Source organism: Marmota monax, unplaced genomic scaffold, assembly GCF_021218885.2.
Source record: "Marmota monax isolate L192 unplaced genomic scaffold, Marmota_monax_Labrador192_F-V1.1 WCK01_AAM20220418_F8-fsc00122, whole genome shotgun sequence".
Lineage (NCBI taxonomy): Eukaryota > Metazoa > Chordata > Mammalia > Rodentia > Sciuridae > Marmota > Marmota monax.
Genome location: NW_026695223.1, coordinates 343,187 through 365,401, shown reverse-complemented (window position 1 = coordinate 365,401; position 22,215 = coordinate 343,187). Strand labels below are relative to the sequence as shown.

Below are 22,215 nucleotides of genomic sequence, written 5' to 3'. Positions count from 1 at the left end.
GAAATCCTGGCTGTCTACATGGCAAGCCATGTTAGCTGGGTCACTTAATGTTTGTGACAACCTTACAAAGTAGGGCCTCCCATAACCTTTTTCTTTTTTAATAAGAAAATTGAAGCCCAGAGAGGTTGAATAACATGCCTAGGCTTACACAGCCAAGACTTGGCTGGCTCTGCAGTCCTTGATTTTCCCACTGGACTATGCTAACTTTATAATCACAAACTGCAGCCTGAGTGCCAGGCTGCATCTCCCAAGCACATGGTAACACCAGACAGCAAGAAGGGCATATGAATAGACTCTCACCCACCAAACACCCAAAGAGAAAACAGCACAGAGCCAATATCTCACTGAAATTGGGCCGTATTTAGCCAAGCCCTGGGCATTTAGGGCCAGCCTCAGGACAGCAATTATGGAAGATAAGAAATAGGTGTCAATGCAGTCCGTTGACCAAGAAAATTCTGGTCCCAACCAGTTTCCAGATTGTCTAGGTGGCTTTGGATTCAGACAGACCTGGATTGATATCCTACCTCCACCCCTGCACTGTGACCTTGGAAATGTTCCTTCACCTCTCTGAGCTTCCTTATCTGTAAGTCAGACATCAGCCTCAAAGGGCTGTGGTAGATCTCAAAGGAGAAAGTGAATGCAAACTGCAGGGTGCCTGGCACCCAGATCTCCACCTGTCGGTGCCTTCCTTTCCGCGGTGCCTTCCTTTCCCTTTGAGCAGAATCCACAGGAAATAGCCACACCTGCTGTTAGGTACTGAGCCTCCTAAAAGGCTATCACAGACAAACTGGTGTCCTGGAATGATACGTGCCAAGGAGGGAGGAAACTAAATTTTGTCATCAGTCCCCTAAGAAAGTAATTCTGGTCTTATTGACTTCAATAGCTTCACAGCAGACACACATCATGATGGAGGAGCCATCTCCAAGAAGTACGCTGTGGGTTCCCTCCTCTGCAGACAGACAGTAAAGCCCTCTTGGTGCAGAGCTGCCTCCTGCAAGCCTGAGAGGGAAACCTGGCAAGGATAGGGTCCTGGGCTCCCAGCCACCACCGCGACATCCCAGCAGCTCCCACATCTAGCTAGAGGGCAGCATCTCCCTCATGACACTGCCCCTCACCCAGAACCCTGGACCCCAGAGTCACAGGGCGTCCCTCTGCTCTTGGGGAGCCTCGACGACCATAGTCAGCTGAGGAATAAGCCTGGAGACAAGATCTAGGTTAGCCAGATGCAGAGAACTCCTCTCCCAGGAAATGGTCGCAAAGAGGACAGATGTTCCCATTGCATAGATCTCATCAACCAAATGCAATGAAATTTCCATGGGGCAAAAGAGAGAGGGAGAAATGGAGCAGCCTGACTTTATTATGGCTTTGATGTTATCAAAGTGTTACATGCATGAAGCCTAAAAACTGAATAATCTGCCCTTCCCCATCTTGATCCCCCCTCAAGCCCCACTCTGCCCTCAGACTAAGGATCTTTCAGCTTTGTTACCTGCTTCTCTGGCATTAAGCTCCATATTCCTATGTGATATTGTTGCACTAGTTCTTGAATCGTCATTTATAGACATTTTCGGTTGACTTCCTGTGAGGACAGATGACAATTTTGTTCTTTTACATCCTCTGCTGCCTCTCCTCCACCCCCCAATATAGTTATATCAGTTTTTGTAAATTCAATCATCAAAATGTAATACTGGTATGATTATGCAAATATTGGTCACATATTTTACTATGTTTAGTTTCCTTCTTTTGTTCCATTTTTATCTTTCCTGCAGTTAATTTTTTTGTTTTCTCCCTTTAAGAGGAATTTTAAATTAGAAGTTTAATTTTTCTATATATTTTTCTTTCAATGTCTGTCATGTTCCTTCCAGCTAGGAGCAATTCTCGTGTACGTGAAATATTTACTGAGTATCTACTTTGGGATATAAGGTGTTAAGAGATAAAGAAAAGGCCCCGCAGTGGTTGCTCAAGCCTGTAATCCCAGCGGCTCCAGAGGCTGAGGCAGGAGGATCATGAGTACAAAGCCAGCCTCAGCAAAGGGTCTCAGCAACTCAGAGAGACCCTGTCTCTAAATGAAATACAAAATAGGGCTGGGATGTGGCCCAGTGGTCGAGTGCCCCTGGATTTAATCTCCAGTACGAGAGAGAGAGAGAGAGAGAGAGAGAGAGAGAGAGAGAGGGATAAAGAAAGGTCCTTAGGCATTAGCAGTGCAAAACTGAGTTGAAAAGTAAGAAATAAAAAAAAAAAAAAATTGACCAAACAACAGAACAAGTACAAAACACCAGTTCAAATGTTGCCCCAAGTGCCCTATGGTGTGTGGAACTAAGTGTCCATAGGGAGCTGTTAGACTTGCCTCTCCCTCCCCGAGGGTGCCCTTTCCTAGGTGCATAAGGCATGCTTAGGTCCATCTCTCAGGTCTCAGCAAAACACTGGACAGAGAGTGTCCTTGTGCTCCCTTTTAGAAGCAAGATTCTGGCAACTACATATAATCCAATGTTTCTTTTCTTCCCTTTTTATCATCTATAACTTTCTTCCTTATTTGGCAATGCTTTCTCTTATTCATTAAAATGTATATACAAAAAATTAAGGCAAATTATAAAAACACCTTCAATAACTCCTAGTGGGCGTGGTGGTGCACGCCTCTAATCCCAACAACTTGGGAGACTGAGGCAGGAGGATCACAAGTTCTAAGCCTGCCTTGGCAACTCAGCAAGACCCTGTCTCAAAATAAGAAATAAAAAGGGCTGGAGGGGCTGGGGTTGTGGCTCAGTAGTAGAGCGCTTGCCTTGCATGTGTGAGGCACTGGGTTCAATTCTCAGCACCACATACAAATAAATAAATAAAATTTAAAAATTCATCAAAACTAGTAAAAATATATATAAAAAAGGGGATGCTGGAGATGTAGCTCAGTGGTCGAGCACTTGTCCAGCATGCCCAAAGCCCTGAGGACAATCCCCAGTACTGAAGGGCAGGGGGGAGTCTATCCAGGAGAAACAATCACATTTACATAAGGATATTTTATGCAGAAGGTCATTCTTTTTAAAAAATATTTTAAATTCCAATTAGTTATACATGACAGTAGAGCGCACTACGACACATCATACATAAATGGAGTATAATTTCTCATTCTTCTGGTTGTACATGATATAAAATCCCACTGATTGTGTAGTCATATTTGTACATGGGGTAATAATGTCAGAAGATCATTCTTTGCTCCATTGTAGCACAAATGAATATTCAACAAAAGGAAAATGACTAAATAAATTCCATGGTAAATTATGTTGCCATTAAAACAAACTTTCCCAATAAATTTAAATATTATAAGAAAATGATCAGAAAAAAAATAAAGAAAATGATCAGGGTATAATATTAAATGGGAAAAAAAAGGCAATGTATATACTTTTCATAATGTGAAAATCCATTTATGTATCTACATAGCCATAGGGAAAAAAAGAATTGAGGGGAAAATACTAAGTTATTAACAAAAGTAGAATAATTTTTCTATATTTTGAGGTTTTCCATACTGAGCATGTATTCTTTTTCCTATAAATAGGAAAATTTTCTGAATATTTTTAAAAACATTAAACATGAGATTTGGATATAAACCTAAGTTTATTTTAATAATTTTTAAAGAGTAAAATAAAATTATCCATGTGTTTATTCTTTAAAATCATATTCACATCAAATTTAAATACAAATATTATGTTTTAAAAAGTTGGGAAGCTGGTGTGGTGGCGCATGCCTGTACCCCAGAGTCTCAGGAGAATGAGGCAGCAGGCCTCAGCAACAGTGAGGCGCTAAGCAACTCAGTGAGACCCTGTCTCTAAATAAAATTCAAAATAGGGCTGGGGATGTGGCTCTGTGGCCAAGTGCCCGTGAGGTCAATATCTACCAATGGGTTTATCGGATGGGTTAAATGAAATCATCTTTGTAAAGTGCTCACACAGAGACTGCCTGGTATGTGCTGGGCAGATATTGTTCTAAAGTAATCAGCTATCTCAGCTGGTGGTGTAGCTCAGTGGTAGAGCACTTGCCCAGCTTGCACAAGGCCCTGGGTTCAACCCCCAGCACCACAAGAAAAGCTATTTGATGACGCTCCCCTCTCTGCTGGCTCTTTGCCAGCCTCTGCCCATGAAGGAGTTGGGGCACTACCTGTTCTCCCCACTGGCCAGGCCTTGGGTCTGGGAGAGTAGCTGACCTGCCTGGGCCTCCCCGCAGGTGGCAGCCGAGTATTTCAAGAACACCACTCTGCTGCTGGTGGGTGTCATCTGCGTGGCGGCCGCCGTGGAGAAGTGGAACCTGCACAAAAGAATCGCCCTGCGCATGGTCTTGATGGCTGGAGCCAAGCCGGGCATGTGAGTCGTACTCGGGACACCTAGTACGTCCAGCCTGTCAGGTCGCAGTGGGACATTCACGGTAGCTTGTCGTTCTATTCGTGGGGATAGGGTAATACTAGAGTTGTGGGGCTCCCATCCCCTATCAATGAGAGTTCCTGTGGCCGTGGAATATAGATTTGAATCAGTGACCCTGGTGTCACTGTCAGCAGAACCCAGAGAACTTACCTGGTAACCTAGACTGCAAAGACAGCGGGTTAAAACACACAAGGGGCTCATTAGGTAATACAGGGGCCAACCTTTCTCTGTCTATCAGGGAGCAGGCTGGAGGAGGAAGTGGGCGTCCTCTCTGCCATTTAAGGAACTGTGGATGTTTTCTCCCATCCGCCCACCAGTTTTTGTTATGGCTTCAGAGCAGACGCATTAGACATGTTGCATTGATGAAGCTCTCAGCTGCTTCCTCTTTCCACTGTGTCAAGAAGGCCACGTGGGAGAGACTGGCCCCTGGAGGCATGCATGGCAATGTCGCAGTTGGTGCTTTGGGGAAGCCTCCCTCCTGCTGCCCTGGGCACCTTCCTGTGTCAGCCCTTCTTGCTTCTTCTGGTTTACAACTATTACATGTCATGGAAGGTGTACTGACTCTTGGGAGTGGGCATAGAAATAGATCATTTATATCATTACTTTTCAAAATCAGTCCCTTAGACACATAGGCTTTGCTTACGCATATGCTCCTGTCTCGTAGATCATCAACTGGGACTGCTAACTGCCCCTCCCCAGCTATCTTGTCCCTACATTCCATCTCCTAGGCCCATGACACTGTTCCCCCACATCATGGTGGGATGGGACTCTGTGGCTTTGGGAAACCTCTGTGTACTGTCTTCAAGAATTTTTGTCCACTTGTGTTTCCACTCTTCCCTCATACCACATCACCTAGCACATTCCCACCCTGCTCAGTCTTCACCCAGTTGCCAGGGCATGTGCAGGCCAGAAAACTCACGTTGCTGTCAGCCTAAACAGAGCACCCCCAGGATAGGCCCCTGTTTTGTCACACAATCACATGACAAGTGTACTTCCCGAAATTGTGTGAAGTCAATGATTCCACCTAAAATCGCAAACACAGGTGATATTGGGCATATTGCACAGTGTTTCAAAGTCAAAGAGAAAGCATTTGAAGGTTATCTTCATTAGTGTTTCCCTCCAAGTGTTGACTCTTTTAGATACCAGTTGAAAGAGTTCACACAGTGGTATGGAATACTGCTGTGACTTTGGGGCCACACTTTTAGCATGTTGACAGTGGGATGTGTAGTGGGCAAACTGTGAGCCCCTAACATTAGTCTCTATTTGGTAACAACTATGGTGACTTGGCTGCAAAGTAGGAAATACAATGGTACACAGAATTGCTGGCTACAAGGGCAGAAGATTTCCCTTGCCAGGTACACACTTGTAATCCCAGCAACTCAGGAGGCTGAGGAGGAGAATTCTAAATTCAAGGGCAACCTTGGCAAGTTATTGAGACCCTGTGTATATAAAGAGCTGGGGATGCAGCTCAATGGTAAAGCACCCCTGGGCTCAATCCCCAGCACCACCAGAAACAGAACAAGAATTCCCTTACACACAGGAAACACATTGCTAAGCTCCACATAATATCCACACGGAGAGACGAGCAAACAGTAGGTCCACACCCTGTGACCTTCTACCAAAGCTATGTGAGCTTACTTTGCTTAAGTAAAGGCTTTTTCCTGACTAAGGTCACTAGCCCATGAAGTGTGATTCATTCATGTGACAAATAATGCAATTAAGGCTCATTCAGTGCCAAGCACTAGGAGTACAAAGCTGAATGGCCCCGTGGGTAAAAGCCGGCTACAGATTCTAGACCAACGCCGTGAGGTAGGGAGGAGGCCCCAGGGGGTTTCTGCGGGATCTGCCATTGGCCGGGGAGATGGGCACTCTGCTAACGCCCTGCCGGCCACCCTGCCTTCCAGGCTGCTGCTCTGCTTCATGTGCTGCACCACGCTGCTGTCCATGTGGCTCTCCAACACCTCCACCACGGCCATGGTGATGCCCATCGTGGAGGCCGTGCTGCAGGAGCTGGTCAGTGCCGAGGAGGAGCAGCTCGTGGCGGGCAACTCCAGCGCCGAAGAGGCCGAGCCCATGAGTACGGTTTGCTGGAGTTCATCTCCTCTCTGCTCCCCCAGCCTCCCCCCGGGTGCCCTGCCGGTCTTCTCTCGTGATATTGCCCAGCTTGGTGCCTGTCCCCATAACCCGCTCATTTCCACTTTCCCTCTCTTCCACACCAGCTCTTATAACCTGGAGCTTCCCTGATCCCCACCCCCCGCCAGCTCTTCCTTCCTCCTTCACTTATGGGCATCCCCCTCTGCTCTTTCCCCCAAGACGCTCAGGAGTTACTACAAAGCCGAGGGCTTTGTCTCCGTCTATGAGCTCCACTGTATCAGAGCAGAGAGAAGGGGGATCGTCACCCAGAACACCCCCTGCCCAGCCCGATCCCTGGCTGCTCTTCCACCCAGGTGTCAGCTCAGCACCACATCTCATTTCTCACATTTCTTTGCCCCTGTAGGTCTCGATGTAAACAGCCAACCATCTCTGGAACTCATCTTTGTCAATGAAGAGTGAGTATGACTGTCCTCTCCCCAGACAGAGCCTTGTGTTTCCCATTGGAGAGGTCAGGAAAGATGCGACTATAAATAGCTCTTTTAGATGTCTAGGCCAAGTTCACCATCTTCTCTCCATCCCTCAGAGTCACTCGCCAAGATTTTTAGGGCAATTCCCTTAACCCCAGAATACTGCAGTGATGGAGAAGAAATAGAAAGACCAATACTGAATCTGAGTGGATATAGGAACTGTCAATCCAGCCACCAGGTACAATTTCATCTAAATTGATGTCCTCTTAGAAGAATATTTTTTAATGGAAAAACATACAATAGATGTTACTAGAGGTTCTTGGAGAATCACAGAATATTTTATAGATATTAGATATAGTCTTACTAGATTTGATCTTAGATATGGCAGAGAAAAATTAGGTGACAGGGGATTAGGAACCAGTTGGTGACACAGTCCTGTAATGGTAGAAAAGGAAATGTGGGAAAGGAAAAATTTAGCCAAACATTTATGGGAAATAGATCCATTAACAACTTATTTCTTTTGGAGATGCTGTATGAAAATGTCATCTTCAAGGTATTCTGTGACAAATATTACACATTTAAAATCTGGATTTGTAAGGGAGCTGGGCTTTGTAATTTGCCCTTTTCATAAAAAAATCAAAATCTCACATTGTGTGAAATTAGCATAATGGGATAGATGACAGAGGATACCAACAGAAAATGGTTTTGTTTTTCTCTTCCACTGCCTCAGTCATAGCCCATTGGCTTTCCCTCCCCCACCATTTCCCTCTTCTGGCTTTTAGATACAGTGATCTCATTTTCAGATGCTCAGCAGTCTGGTCAGATTCTTATCCAAACTGCAGTCTCTGGTCCACAGCTCCCCCCACCCCCCGCCCCTTGTGTCCAGGCCCAGCCTACAGAAGAGCTGAAAGCCAGTTGGGGAGGGAGTTGATCTTCTCCTCCCCTGCTCCCTGTCACTCTCCTGCTTCTGACTTCTCCTGGGCTGGGGCAGAGGCTGAAGGGTGCAGGCACAGAGGGTCTGGGCTGGAGCCAGGGCAGCCTGGGGTTGATGCCCTCTCTGAGATTCACACCTTCCTCTTTCACTGTGGGGCTCCCACCTTCAGGAGTTCATCCCCTTGAGCCTGGACTGCTGCTGGATGACCACTGCTCCCCTCCTTGGTTCACTCACTCCCCTGCAGCCCCTTGGTTCTTGGGCTGCCTCTGCCTTTTCCAGCGGGCACCTGCCCAGCTTCCTTCCATATGTCCCTGCTCCCAAAGGATTCAGCAGCAGCTGCCCTGTAGAACTGAGAGCTCACACTGCTCTAGTGAAGGTGGGTCTTTTCTCTTCAGTCTGGCCTGTCTGCCCTTTTGCACCAACTTGTTTGCTTTTTCCATGTACAATTGTGTCCCCAAATTCCAAAGTGAAAGCTCAATTTGACCTCTCCTAGCATGCTCTGTGCTGTGGATGCTAAGGCTGTTTGGCAGTCTTCTCGCATGGCAGAGCCTCTCCTGTAGTCTAAAGAAGTCCTTGCCTGCCCTCAACAGCCAGTTTAGGGAGAAGGGAGGGAAACACAATGGCACGTTTTCCAAAGAATGCATCATTCCAAACCTCCGTCACCTCCTCTCCTTCCCTGTGAGAGCCTGAGATGGGTGGTGGCGCAGGACATCATGTCCTGCATGTGTGTGCCCAGTGTTCTCATCTGGCTTCACAGTCGGTGAGCTGGTGGCACCCGCTGTCCTCACAAACTGGAAACACTCATCGAGGACTCAGAGAGTCAGTAATTCTGATGGTCCTCATCTTCCTCTGTGTTCTGGCAAAGGCTGGCCGATCCACAGTTCCCACAGGGGACTCAGTATGTGCAGTGTGATCAGAAATCTTCCCCCCATCTTCTCATTCTCACTTGCTTTTCCCTGGATACAGCCAGGCCCTCCCAGCTCCTGTTGCCTCGGATAAACATACCACAAGTCTTTCCTTTTAGATAGTGGCCTTTCCCAAGTCAGCCAGTAAGGATGTGGTCAGGGCACAGGCTCCCTGTGAGATAGGGAGAGGCTTCTGTCTTAAGAGGAGAGAAAAATCAGGTGACAGGGGATTAGGAGCTGTCTTTACACCACTCACATCCCAGTGCTAAGTAGTGATGCAAATGCAGGTAGTGACACCTGTGCCAAGGATCTGTTGTGAGGACTAATGGTGTCACAAGGAATAATGTCTACAGTGAAGTGCTTCGCACCTGACAAGCACTGCATGTTCATAACTTTACTAGTGTTAGTGTTACTCCAAAGAAAGCACACTGCCTCTGCCCTCGGGGGGGAAGCAGGCTCTGGCTGCATGAATCTTACAGTACCCCCTGCAGCATCTCAGAAGGCAAGGACGATTCGGCTAGAAAACTGGAGTCCACAGTCAAGTCCCTCACATCAAACCCCGACATGGGGAAGAGAACTCCTGTATAACGAAATATGGCCCACTATGGTTTCCGTTTGCTTCTTTCTAGCACGTCAGCTGCAGACTTCACTTCTATGATGCAAAACAAGGTATGGCCTTGTGTTTTTTCTGTGCTTTGAGATTACCTGAAGGTCCCTCAAGGTAACTTAGGCATCAAGACACCTGTCAGCTTATCCTGTATCCCAGCAGCCTCCAAGGACATAAGGGCAAAAAGGTTGTCACACAGGTTGGATATAAGAGCCAGTCAAGCTTGTGGCAAAGTCCTGGATAGTCCAAGCCCCAGCCCTGAGTACTAGTTTAGCCACATAAAATACAGTTTAACCATTTTAAAAAAATTGAGAATCGAACCTAGTGCCTCACAAGTGCTAGACAGCACGCTACCACTGAGCCACAACCCAACCCTAGTTTAAAATTTTCATGAAAACCATCCAGATTTCAAGAGCCAATAATTCAACCTTAGGATTTTTCTGAGGGGCTTCCATTTATAACGTCCTATTACATAAAGGGGTACATTTATAGAGGAGAGCAGTGCTTACTTGTACACTGCTGCTCAAACTCAGCCCCCACCCCCAAAAGCCAGTTTTATGGATGTTCATGAGGAGCACAAATGGCTGATAAAACTGTGGACTTCTTGTGGTGTGATTTAATTTTTTTCTTTCTATTAAAAAATACTAAAAATATAAATAAATAAATAAAAATAAAAAACAAAATGATGCAAGTATGAAGATTATATATATATATATATAAATTCTAAGAAGTTCTTCATTAGCTAATGAAGTCCCAGAAAGTCAGGCTCTCCTGAAGGACACAGCCATGTCTGCCAGGTCGTGAAAGCCTCTTCACATGGGGTGCCTGATGCTGGTGGGATGGGAAGCTGTGAAGATGGCTGGAGATGGGCCTGGTGAGGTGCACATCCTCCCTGACATCTGGTCCCCAATTCCCATGGTGCCGGGGTGTGGGGGGACCCTGGGATGGCTAGGAATACTTCTTCAGGCATTTGCCTCACCACGTCCTCTTCCTAATAGTGTGATGGGTTTTGTCCCAACAGAACCTGAATGGTGTGCCCACAATCACCAACCCCCTCAGAACAGCAAATCAACGCCAAGACAAGAAGCAGCCATCCCAGGTAACAGAATCCCACCTTCTATTTCCTACCCACAATGCCTGGAGCTCCCCAATGGCACTTGTCCTGGGGCTGTGAAGGCTTCAGGCTCATGAGCTGTCACCAATGTCTGGCCTTTGTGCACCATGACAGTGAAGCGCCTGGTCCACACGGCTCCATCAAGGCCTCCCACTACCTGGGCCCAGGCTTCCCAACTGCAAATGCTGATGGTTGGTCTACCATAGGTGCTCAAACTATGCCTCAAAGGTGCTTCAGGGACACTGCAAATACTTTGTTTTAGTATCCTGAGATACTAAAGCAACTGCTTTTCTGCACAAGTGAGGGCTTTCCTGGTTCTATACCACAAATGAATTGTATACCAAATGAATGTAAAAACTAGTAAAAATTGGCTACTGTCACAACCTTGATTTCAAATTTTTGTGTTCATCCAAACAGTCTTGATTAGTTAACATCCATCATCATCATCAATAACTGCCACCGTTTATGATGTACTGATTATGTACCAAGCATTTTCTCCCCAGTCTTGGCTCAGTGAAGCAGTGATTTTGAACTCCATGTTTTTGCAAATGAGACAGAATGATGAAATCATAACCCAAGGCCCAAGAGCTTGAGACAGCAGCATCTTGATTCAAATCCAGGTGTCCCTGACTGTTACCAAATCAATCTATGCCAATGAAATGCTTTTATGTTTGATAAATTGGGTTTATGTGTAATATATCATCCTGCAAACTCCCTGAACCAGAGAATCTAAGCGGACCTTCCAGCTCTGATAACCAGTGAGTCTTTCAGAGGTTTGGAAGGGCCCAGCCTCCCTGTGGCTCTCCTTGGAGGAGAGGGCAATGGTTAAGGGCCATGAGAAACATGGCAAGGCAGCCTCTTCCCCACTGGTTTTCTTATAATCTGACCTGCTGACATCTTCACCAGGCTTCTCCAAGTCTCATGAAGAATCAGGGAGGGTGACCAAGTGTTGAGCAGGGAGGAGACTCTTCCTTCTTTAGTGCACTTGAAACCAGAGATCACCTCTGTGACCTGAAAAGCCCTTATCTGGACCAAGCAGAGCCTGAGAGGACCATGGCAAGGATGAGGCTTATAGGCAAGGTGGGGAGGAGAAGGTAGAGAGGAAAGAGTGAGGCAGACAGGGAGGAGTCCCACACTTCAAACCTCGTCCCACAGAAGCTAGGTTTTCATCAGGACTATCACTCTACTCCACACAGAATAACCGTCTTCTGTTGGTTCTAACACAATGTGGAGAGCAACTAGCTTTACTGGAGTTCAAGCGAACAAAAACAAAACCACAAGCATGCTCTCAGTATTCATAACATTAATAACTACACAAAATCATAATAGCTTACCGATCATTAAATATCAGGAAGTGATCTAAGTGGTCACTTAGATCACTATAAACCTGGTCACCTCACTCCCTGCTTAACTTTCCTTGGATATATATATCCAAAGTGATATATATATATATATATATATACACACACACACACACACACACATATATATATGTATATGTATATATATACATACATACACACACATACACACAGACTTATATATATATTTCATTTAGTTCATTTACTCCTCACAACAATGTGGCAGAGAAAATATGATTTTTCCCATTGTACCGAAGAAGAAACTGCAGCCCAGAGGCATGTCCAGGCTGGCAATGATAGAAACTGGGATTCATTTTCTGATTCCAAAGCTCAAAACCTTTCTGCTATACCAGGTGCCTCCTGCCTGTCAGGCTTTGTGTGCTAGACAGCCCAAGCTGGTGCAGATACTCACTGATTTTCCTTTGGTAGGAAAAGCCACTTGGCCTGACCCCCAGCCCCAGGAATCAGAAGTTGAACAGAAAGTACAGGTCCCAGCATGACCAAATGATCTGCAAGTGCCTCTCTCTGAGCATTTCCTATGCTGCGACCATAGGCGGCCTGACCACCATCATTGGCACCTCCACCAGCCTCATATTCCTGGAACACTTCAACAAGTAAGTCATTCACTCAGTCAACCAATACTTACTAACCACCCACTGGGTGTCAGGAACTGGCCCAGGTGCTGGCAGAAGTCAAGAGGGAAAGAGACCGTCAAGTTGCTGCAGTTGAGTATGACCAGGGAAGCCGGAATTCTGCTAGGAGAGCTCACCAGCTCTGCAAGGAGGAAGTGCCTCCCCACAGAGGTGACAACAAATGGCCACCTGAAGGCTGAGCCATAGCACACCAAATGAAGGGCGATTTCCCACAAAGAACACAGCATGGAAGAGGCTCCGAGGCAGGAGAGAAGAGCACATAAAAACCAAAGGCCGAATGTTTTCTCTAATATGTGGATGTTATTCACAATAAGGCAGGGGGCACTAGAGAAGATAGTGTTACCTTAGATTAGGTAGAGGGAAGTGAAGGGAGGGGAGGGGAGTGGATGTGGGGGGAGAAAAGATAGCAGAACGAAACAGGCATTATTACTGTATGTATATACGTGACTACATGACCAATACGATTCTACATGTACAATAAGAAAAATGAGAAATTATATCCCCTCTATGTATGATATATCAAAGTGCATAAATCAATTCTACTGTTATGTATAACTAATTAAAACAAAAAAATTAAAATGGTTAAAAAAAAAAAAAAAAAGTAAATGACGGAGCAAAGGAGACCAGGCAGGAAGATGGGCAGAGACAAAGGGCTAAGAAGGAGCTTGGATATCAGCCGGAAAGGGTGTGAGAACCCTTTAAGGAGAGTTAAGCAGGGAGAGAGGTGACCAGGTTTATAGTTTCGAGAACTCATGCTGTGTGAAAAATGGAGAACAGATTGGAAAGGAGAAAACAGGATAGTTTAGGACACTGCTGCCATTGTCCAAGAGATAGCTTTGGTAGCCTTGGATAACACTGGCAGCAGGTAGGAGAAAGTCAGATCTTAGAGATACAGAGAGATAACTGGACGGTGTTGGTAGCATCAGGGGGAGCCTGGGAGGGAGGGCCACGCCTGACTCTCAGCCCTCTGGTTTCAGCAGCGGGGGGACTGGAGAGAAAAGATGAGAATGGAGAAGCTGGCAGAGGCTGAGGTGTGATGTTGGGGGCATGACTCTGAATCTCAAGAGAATTTTCTGGCTGAATAGATTTGGAGTTCGCGGCCTGCAGGCTGGCACCATGCATGAGCAGCCTGTTTGGTGACCCAAGCCACTGTGCTCTGAGTGGCCTTATGCTTGGTTTAATGTTGGCTGTCCCTCTAGAAACTCTTGATAATCTTTGAGCAAGAGGCCCACCTTTTCATCTGCCCCTGGTGATGGAAACCATAGGACTTACACTGTGACAGGGAGAGCAGGGGACAGGAGAGGGGAAATCCAGGAAGAGCTGTGTCATTCTACCCAGGAGGAAAGTGTTTCAAGGAGTGGCTACAATATTTCCTGTTAATGAAGGATGACACAAAATAGGGGTAAAAATGCAGCCCTTGTGTTTGGGGACATGGTGGCTACAGGTAGCCCACGTGAGAGGGGTTTGGTCAAGTGGTGGGAAAAGAGGCCAGATCTTGGTGCCTTGAGGAGTAAGAAGGAAGTGAGGGAATGGAGAGCTGGCTGAAGGAAGGAGGGGTGTAGGGTGATGGCAGAGAGGGAAGGAGAGAGAAGGAGAGGTCTGAAGATGGAAGACACTGGACTCTGGTCAGGACGATCCAGATGAGAGGGAAATGGAGTATGGGGGAGAAGGGTAATGGACAGTGATGCCACCAGGGATGGGATCCAGAGCTGAGCCCAGCTGATCATGGACCACAGGAGGAGCCCGACTTTCCTTCTGGCAGGAAGGAGAAGGAAGAAAAGAAGGGAGAGGATGGAGAGGGAGAGAGAAGGAGGGAGGGACGAAGGATGGAAGGAGGGAGGGAGGAAGCGTGGAAGGAGGGAGGAAAGACAAATTAAAATGAAGACCTGACCCTGCAGGAACCAAGCCCAGTTCTTCCAGGCTGTTTTTCTTGGCATGTGAGCAGATCACCCACCTTTTATTTTGCTGATGTATGTATGTGCTTAGAGGTTCCAAGTCCTGGTTCTTTGATGGGCACCATCCATACCTTGAACCTTATGAGGTCCCAGAGCCCACAGTGATCTAGAATTGGCTGCAGTGTATCACCCCACCGCTCCCCCCATCAACACTTATAATTCTCAAGTGGCTTTATGACAAAGTGCACCGTCTTTCCTCTCCATTCTGTCGTCTTGAAAACCAGGAGTTCAACTTCTCAAAACCATTATGTAAATTAAGGGCAAACAGGTCCTGAGTAATTCTGAGGGTACTCAGGAGAAGATATGTACTTCAGTGGTATTGATTTTAGTTTCTTAAATGTGTGTGTGTGTGTGTGTGTGTGTGTATTAGGCTTACTTCTTTCTTCTTGTCTTTCTTCTTGTACAATTGCAACAAACAAATTAATTACTTCTAGGTAGAGTCATCATATTGTAATCATTAACTCTCCTCTTACCCAGCTGTGTGTGTTCTTAGGGAGTATTTAGCTGTCAACCCCCAATATCATTTGGAAACCCTTGCTCTTCTAATTGTTGACATGGTCTTTACCCTCCAGCCAGTACCCAGCTGCAGAGGTGGTCAACTTTGGCACCTGGTTCCTCTTCAGCTTCCCCATATCCCTCATCATGCTGGTTGTCAGCTGGTTCTGGATGCATTGGCTGTTCCTGGGCTGCAAGTGAGTCTCAAGGCCCTGCCAGCAAAGCACTGCTGGAAGGCTGTGCTCAAAGCAGGGAGTAACCAACAGGATGCCTGAGGAGAAGGCAGTGGACCACATTGGGAGCCAGATCTTGTCTCCTCTAGAAGCTCTAGACTTATATGACTCTCTGTTCTAAAGTAAAATGTCCTTAATTTCAACTAATTATTAAAAGTATGAATTGGAGAGTGTTTAATGTAGTTTCATTGCTCTCAAAGAATATAGATTTATTCCAAGTACTCTTTAGAAATATGATTCCAGGGCTGGGGTTGTGTCTCAGCAGTAGAGCGCTCGTCTAGCATGTGCAAGGCCCTAGATTCAATCCTCAGCACCACATAAAAATATATAAAAATAAAGGTATTGTGTCCAACTACAACTAAAAAATAAATATTAAAAAAAAAGAAATATGACTCCAAGTAGAAGTTTCCTTTGGTTTGATTTTATAGGGGGAGTCATATGGAACATGCACAGATCCTTCAAAATAACAAGTTAGATTTGTCTCTTACAGTATTATTTCTAATATTAATCTGCTTAGTAATCCTTTTCTTCATAATTATCTTTTCCAAGTTTGAAAAGTTTCAAACACATAAAGGGAAGATACATATGATGTTTTGCTAAGAGTCCACGAAGCCCAACACTCTGCTGGTCAAGGGATATTCTCAGAGCTGACTTCTCTTTTTACTCAGAGACTGTCGTCAAACCACTGATGGCTGTATACTTCTGTAACTCCAATAGTATCATATAAAATTCACATCCATTTTTCCCCCAGACAAGCCTTGTCTCTAGACAAATAAATGCACACATGCACACACACACACATACACACACACCTGTGCATGTGGGACGCATAGACACACACACATGCAGACATACATACCAAATCACACTGATTCTTTTCCTTATGTATGAGTATGTAGAAACAACCACATGTAAATGCTCCTGCGCAGATGCATAAGACACACCAGAGCTGTGCCCAGATGGACATACCCAAGAGGCTGGGGGAGGCTGGTGCAAGGCTGGGGAACCAGGCAGACAGAAGCTGTATGAACAGAAGGACAGTGCACGTGAGCGGGGAGAAAGGCCATCCCAGCAAACTGGTGGTTTGGTAACTGTTTGATATCTGATTTCCTCTGGGTCTCAGAAGTATGTTTTCTCTTTTGCTCATTTTCCCCCTCTCAGCTTTAAAGAGACCTGTTCTCTGAGCAAGAAGAAGAAGACCAAAAGGGAAGAGTTGTCAGAGAAGAGAATCCAAGAGGAATATGAAAAGCTGGGAGACATCAGGTAAAACCTCAGCCACTGCCCTTGTTTCCTTGTCCAGGACAGAAACACAGCGAGTAAAGTGAAGCACAAAACAGCCTTGTTCCTGACATTGGGCGAGTTTCCCACATCTATGAATCCAGGCATTGAAATGCTACTTAATGCCCAGGCCAAGCTTTCCCAGACTGCAGTGACACCCTTCCCTTTGGCTATATTTGGAGTCCAAGGTATAGCTGTGGTGTGGGGGTGGAGTGTCGCAGACAAGGCAGCTGGGGAAAGAGCAACAGAACTATGGCACAGGGCAGTCTTGGAACATGCCAAATCCCCTCCTAAACTAGGACTCCTCACACTGATCAAGTGGGCCACCGCAGTGAGCCAGTGACCACTCCTAGGGAACTGGGAGGCTTGGTGCTATTTAGAGAATAAGGCAGCATTAAAGAGAAGTTTTAAGAAATCACTAACCAATGCTCAGCCACTTCTATCAGCATTTCTACAGTGACCCAGCATTCTAACTAATGCTATTTCTCCTCTTATAGCTATTGGCATGTACAACTTTGGGTAAACAATTCAGGGAGAACTATTTTTAAAGCTTTAAGTTATAAAAGGAATACATGTTCACCGTAGAACATTTATAAAACACAGGAAGTATAAACAACTGTTAATATTTCTTTTCAGGGGCTGTGGCTGTGGCTTAGTGGTAGCGCACTTGCCTGGTATGTGTAAGGCACTGGGTTCAATTCTCAGCACCATGTATAAATAATTAAAAAAATAAAGATCTATCAACAACTAAAAAAATTTTTTAAAAAATTTCTTTCCATACTTTTTTGTGCAACAGTACATGTATTTTTGGTAAAATTCATACTGAACATACCTGCATATTTTGCCTTTTCTCACTTTTCATTGTACTATGACTATGTCCCCACGTCATGAATTCTGTTGTGGAAACATGATGATTAGCGGATGCATCTCATTTTAACACACAGTTGTACCAAAATGCATTCAGTGTCAACAGGAGATCATTGGATAAACAAAATGCTTGTTTCTCTTTTTTAATAGGTAATATTTCGGTGAGCATTTCTTGTTACTGTCTGAGATGAAGGGAAGGACCAAACTTAAGGCTCCTGATGTCTATACTTTGAGGTCAAATGACCTCAAAAATGTTGTACCCATTTCAATTCCTGCTAGCACAGTGTCCAATGCCCATTTCGATACCCTCTCTTTGTAGGGTGTAGGTAAAATTATTTTCATAAATGGGTAGTGCTGAAGTCTCTCCCTTCCCACCTAAATTTCTCTAGGACATGTGGTGAACTTCCTGTTTATTTTTTGGCATTGCTTGATTGGTCTTCTTCCTGCATCACTGCCAGCCTTTCTAGTGGCAAGCAGTGACTATGTTTTATGCCTTGAGTATTGCAACTCTGAATAGGAGTTTCCAAAAGCAAAACAACAACAACAACTAAACCAAACTCCCCAGTTCCTGGAGTGGCTCATTCTGTTTGATTTTATAGCTACCCTGAAATGGTGACTGGATTTTTCTTCATCCTGATGACCGTACTGTGGTTTACCCGGGAGCCTGGTTTTGTCCCTGGCTGGGACTCCTTCTTTGAAAAGTAAGTAGTGATGTTTCTTCCTGAAGAACCAATCCCTCACCCAGTTTCCTCTGGCAGTGACCGCTGGGGTCCATCACAGCTCTTAGGGGCAGACATGAGATATGAGACCAGAGAGCTTTTCATTCCCTGAGAAACCTGCTCCCTCTAGGGAAGCAGCAGTGTGGAGTCAGGAAGAAAACAGTATTTCGAATCCCAGTCTGGGCTTGGGGTGCAGCCACTACTCACCAGCTGTATGACCTTCGTCTTCTCACATGGGCTCTCTGACCTTCAGCTGTCACACAAAGTGTTAGACACTGTCTAAAAAGTGCCAACTGTAAAGAGACTGCACTACAGAGAGGCTGAAGCCTGTGGGAGGAAGGAGAGGTTCACACAGGATCCCATGCCAGGACCTCTGAGGGCCAAGACCAGCCACAGGCCCCAAGGTCTCCAAGTACCAACTTCTCATTTGAGGAGGGTCACAGGTAGACCATGGTGGAGCTGTGGCCCCACAGGAAAGAAGACTCAGCCTTTTCTGTTCTTCCTTATCCAACGGCTCCTGATCACTTCTAGGACTCACCCCAACTAAGGGCCCATGAGTTTACACTAACACATCTCACCCAGCCAGGCACGGCCTCCAGACAGTAACCATGAACTATGAATCCGCTGTGGCACAGCTTGCCAGCAACTGGCAAGAAGTCAGGTTGCTGTCATCTCTAGACTGTCCTAAAGAGAGGCACCGTGTTCAGACAGACTTTCTTATTCATAATATTTCCGAGGATTCCCAACCCCTCCTCCAGCCATGCTTGTGTCTTTGCTAGGAAAGGCTACCGCACTGATGCAACAGTCTCTGTCTTCCTTGGCTTCCTCCTCTTCCTCATTCCAGCAAAGAAGCCCTGCTTTGGGAAAAACAATGACGGTAAGGGAATATTCAGGGGGAGAAGCTGGGGATGGCTTTAGTCAAAGAACACCCAAGTAAGAATGATTCAAAGGAGGCTTGCCAAGGCCCTTCAGACTCCCCACAAAGCGGTACAGCCATTTCCCAAATCCTCCAATTCACCCATGAGATCCCTAAATCTTCATAAATCATGTCCATAAATCTCCATAAATCACGTCCATCTCTCCCTGCCTTTGATCTAGGTACAAGCCTGGAGTCCTCCCTACAGTCTGAGCCCATCATCACATGGAAGGACTTCCAGAAAACCATGCCCTGGGAGATTGTCATCCTGGTGGGAGGAGGCTATGCCCTGGCTTCTGGCAGCAAGGTAAGTCCTCAATTCTGCTCTTCAGGGTCAAGTATGAGTCCAGAAGCTTTATCTAGAGAATCATTATAGCCCTGGGAAGAGGCTTAAAGAAGCTGAGGGAGAGGATGGTGGGTATCGGTCACTGGCATGGACAGCAACAGAGCAGGATAGACGTCCTGTCCATCCTTGACCTTCTCAGTGCTTCAGGGAACACAGTTACAGATCAGCTGTGATTCAGGTCATGGTACACCAGTATTGCCACCTCCTCTGCAGGTCCCACATTGCCACAAGCAAAAGGTTTGTTGGATTTTGTAGCCATTCCCTGGGCTCTGACAGTGATATAGGAGATGAGTCTGTAAGGGCTGAGAAACTAGCCCAAGTGATACAGTGGATTGTCCCTGTGGGTCAATAGCATAGACTGAACGTTTCAGAGAAGCTTTGCCAAAGCTGATGTAAAGATTTCTTGGTTTCCCAGTTGGGAGCGTCTGGAATAAGACCCTTCTAATGGAGGTGATGGGAAAGAGCTGAAGTGCTTTCTCTGAAATACAAAACGGTCCTAAGAATGAGTTGGGTTAGCTATGGAAATCAGTGTGGAGGCTCCTCAAAAGACTAGACATGGAACAACCATATGACCCATACTCTACTCCTCAGTATTTACCCTAATGAATGAAAGTCAACTCATACAGTGATACATATTTATAGCAGCACAAGTCACAATAGCTAAACTATGAAACCAGCCCAGGTGTCCATCAACAGATAAATGGATAAAGAAAATGTGGCATGTATACACAACAGAGTTTTATTCAGCCATAGAGAAAAATGAAATTATGTCAATTGTAGGAAAATAGAACCAGAGACCATCATGTTAAGTGAAATAAGTCAAACTCAGAAGGTTAAGGGTCATATGTTTTCTCTCATATGCAAAAACTAGAAAAGAAAAATAAAAAGGTAAGGGTGGGGGGGTCTCATGAAAATCAAAGGAAGATCAATAGAGGAAAGGGACCAATGGATGAGAGGTGGAGAGAGTGAGGGGAAATGCTGGGGAGTAATACTGGCCAAATTATATTGTTATATTGTTTGCAGGTATAAATATATAACAACGTATCACACCATTATGTACAACTGTAATGCAACAATAAAAAAATGTAGGAGCCGGACATACCTGTAATCCCAGCAGCTTGGAAGGCTGTGGCAGGAGGATCAAGAGATCAAAGCCAGCCTCAGCAACTCAGCAAGGCCCTAAGCAACTCAGCAAGACCCTGTCTCTAAATAAAATATATTTTAAAAAAGGGCTGAGGATGTGGCTGAGTGGTTGAACACCCCTGAGTTCAATTCCCAGTGCCAAAAACAAAACAAAGCAGTGTAAAAAAAAAAGAATGAATTGGGTTAAGGTTCAGACTGTTTCTCTCTCTCCCTTGTCCATATGAATGAGCCCATTCTAAACATGTTTCACTTGCACTTGTGCATTCTGAGTATCAGTGACTGCCAGGGCACAGAATCCTACACTGGGAAGGATCCTCAGAGGACACTGAGCCCCATCTCCTATGCAAGGTGACAGTCCTTTCCAGGATGCCAGGGCCTGGACACCCTTAATGACAGGGTACTCCCTATGTGAAGAACAGTTATTTAAATCCCACTTTGTTCTTTACTCTCCATGTATCATCATTGTTGGTTTTGGCTCTGTTCTCTGGAACCCTATCCTAGGTAATAATTAGTAAAATGATGGTTTTTAAATCTGTTTTTCCTACTAGAACTCCCTCACTCTTTTAGCCATTCTCAGAAAAGACTGCCATCCTAATCTCTCACCTCAGGACTCACTGTGGTTTACCTACCCTGGCCTATTCAGACATGGCCCAGGGTGGTCAGTCTACTACAAAATGGACTATTATATTACCAAACCCATCTCCCACCTCTGACGTAAGCACCAGCCTACAATTTTATAGAAGCTTTTACAGGGCTTCCTGGGCACTCAAGTCAATGTTTATATTGAAATAGCCGTCAGCTACAACCCTTCATCCTTCCCATTGGTAGCCACTATTAAACTGGAATTCCTTCAACCCATCCTGCATATGTGCTGTCAACCTTTCTAATTCCAAGTATAAGATATTATATTTATCTTTATTGAATTTCAGTTGTTAGTTTTGGCTAGAGTCTAGCCTAGCAAGACCTTTCTTTTTAAATCAAAATTGTATATGTATTTCAGATAGTATAGGTGATTTTTCTGTAAAACCTATTTGGATAGGTTTGATTCTGCCAATTTTTAAACTTTAGTAATTCAGGTACAATCTATGACTCCTACTGAGTTTGAAATAATTTCAGAGTTGACACTAGTGAGGAAAATTCAATGTGAAATGTTCTCATACCCAGGGGCTTAAAAAATTAAGACTTCCTTCATTTTGTTTTGTCTAACTTTGCAGACTAATTTATCAACTTCTTTCAAATTATAGCATGAAAGAGTTCTGCTGGAAAAATAATTGCCATTAAATTATGTCACTTTACTTATGAGTACTATTTGGATGATTTGGTAAATAAAACTCCATTTTTTTTTTTTTCACAAAATGTACTATTTCCACTCAACTAACTGCTCTTCCTCCCCTGCCTTTGTCCAGTGAGTGAGGTTTAATGTTGTGAGAGGGAATAATTAGAGTTCCTGCAGCTGCAAGTGCTGTACCAACCATTGATTGATGCAGTCTTCACATATTCAGTTTGTAACTCAGTCAGTTGGAAGAAAAAGGAAGAAAAGTTTCCAAGGTGAGATGGTTACAACAGAGAGAATTCTGGAGATCTTTCATCACAGTTGTCTGTGAGCTTGCAGGGAGCTGGTAAGGGAGCATAGAGATCAGATGAGCTTTTGATGAATTTGGGAAAGAGGAGAAAATGTGGCTTGCTGACAGCGTAGTGAAGGCATAGTAACATTTGAGTAGCAGG

The 22,215-nt window shown here is 45.1% G+C and overlaps 1 protein-coding gene across 1 annotated transcript in view; it reads left to right on the top strand.

Annotated features, from left to right (window-relative positions):
* Slc13a4 (solute carrier family 13 member 4) overlaps positions 1 to 22,215 on the top strand; it is a 43,881-nt gene that overhangs the window by 15,086 nt on the left and 6,580 nt on the right. The window contains exons 4-14 of the mRNA XM_046434216.2: positions 4,210 to 4,346; positions 6,308 to 6,480; positions 6,901 to 6,952; positions 9,433 to 9,472; positions 10,432 to 10,509; positions 12,315 to 12,499; positions 15,066 to 15,185; positions 16,383 to 16,484; positions 17,966 to 18,067; positions 18,865 to 18,962; positions 19,184 to 19,308. Coding sequence (XP_046290172.2) covers positions 4,210 to 4,346; positions 6,308 to 6,480; positions 6,901 to 6,952; positions 9,433 to 9,472; positions 10,432 to 10,509; positions 12,315 to 12,499; positions 15,066 to 15,185; positions 16,383 to 16,484; positions 17,966 to 18,067; positions 18,865 to 18,962; positions 19,184 to 19,308 — 1,212 coding nt within the window. The remainder of the gene's footprint in view (positions 1 to 4,209; positions 4,347 to 6,307; positions 6,481 to 6,900; positions 6,953 to 9,432; positions 9,473 to 10,431; positions 10,510 to 12,314; positions 12,500 to 15,065; positions 15,186 to 16,382; positions 16,485 to 17,965; positions 18,068 to 18,864; positions 18,963 to 19,183; positions 19,309 to 22,215) is intronic.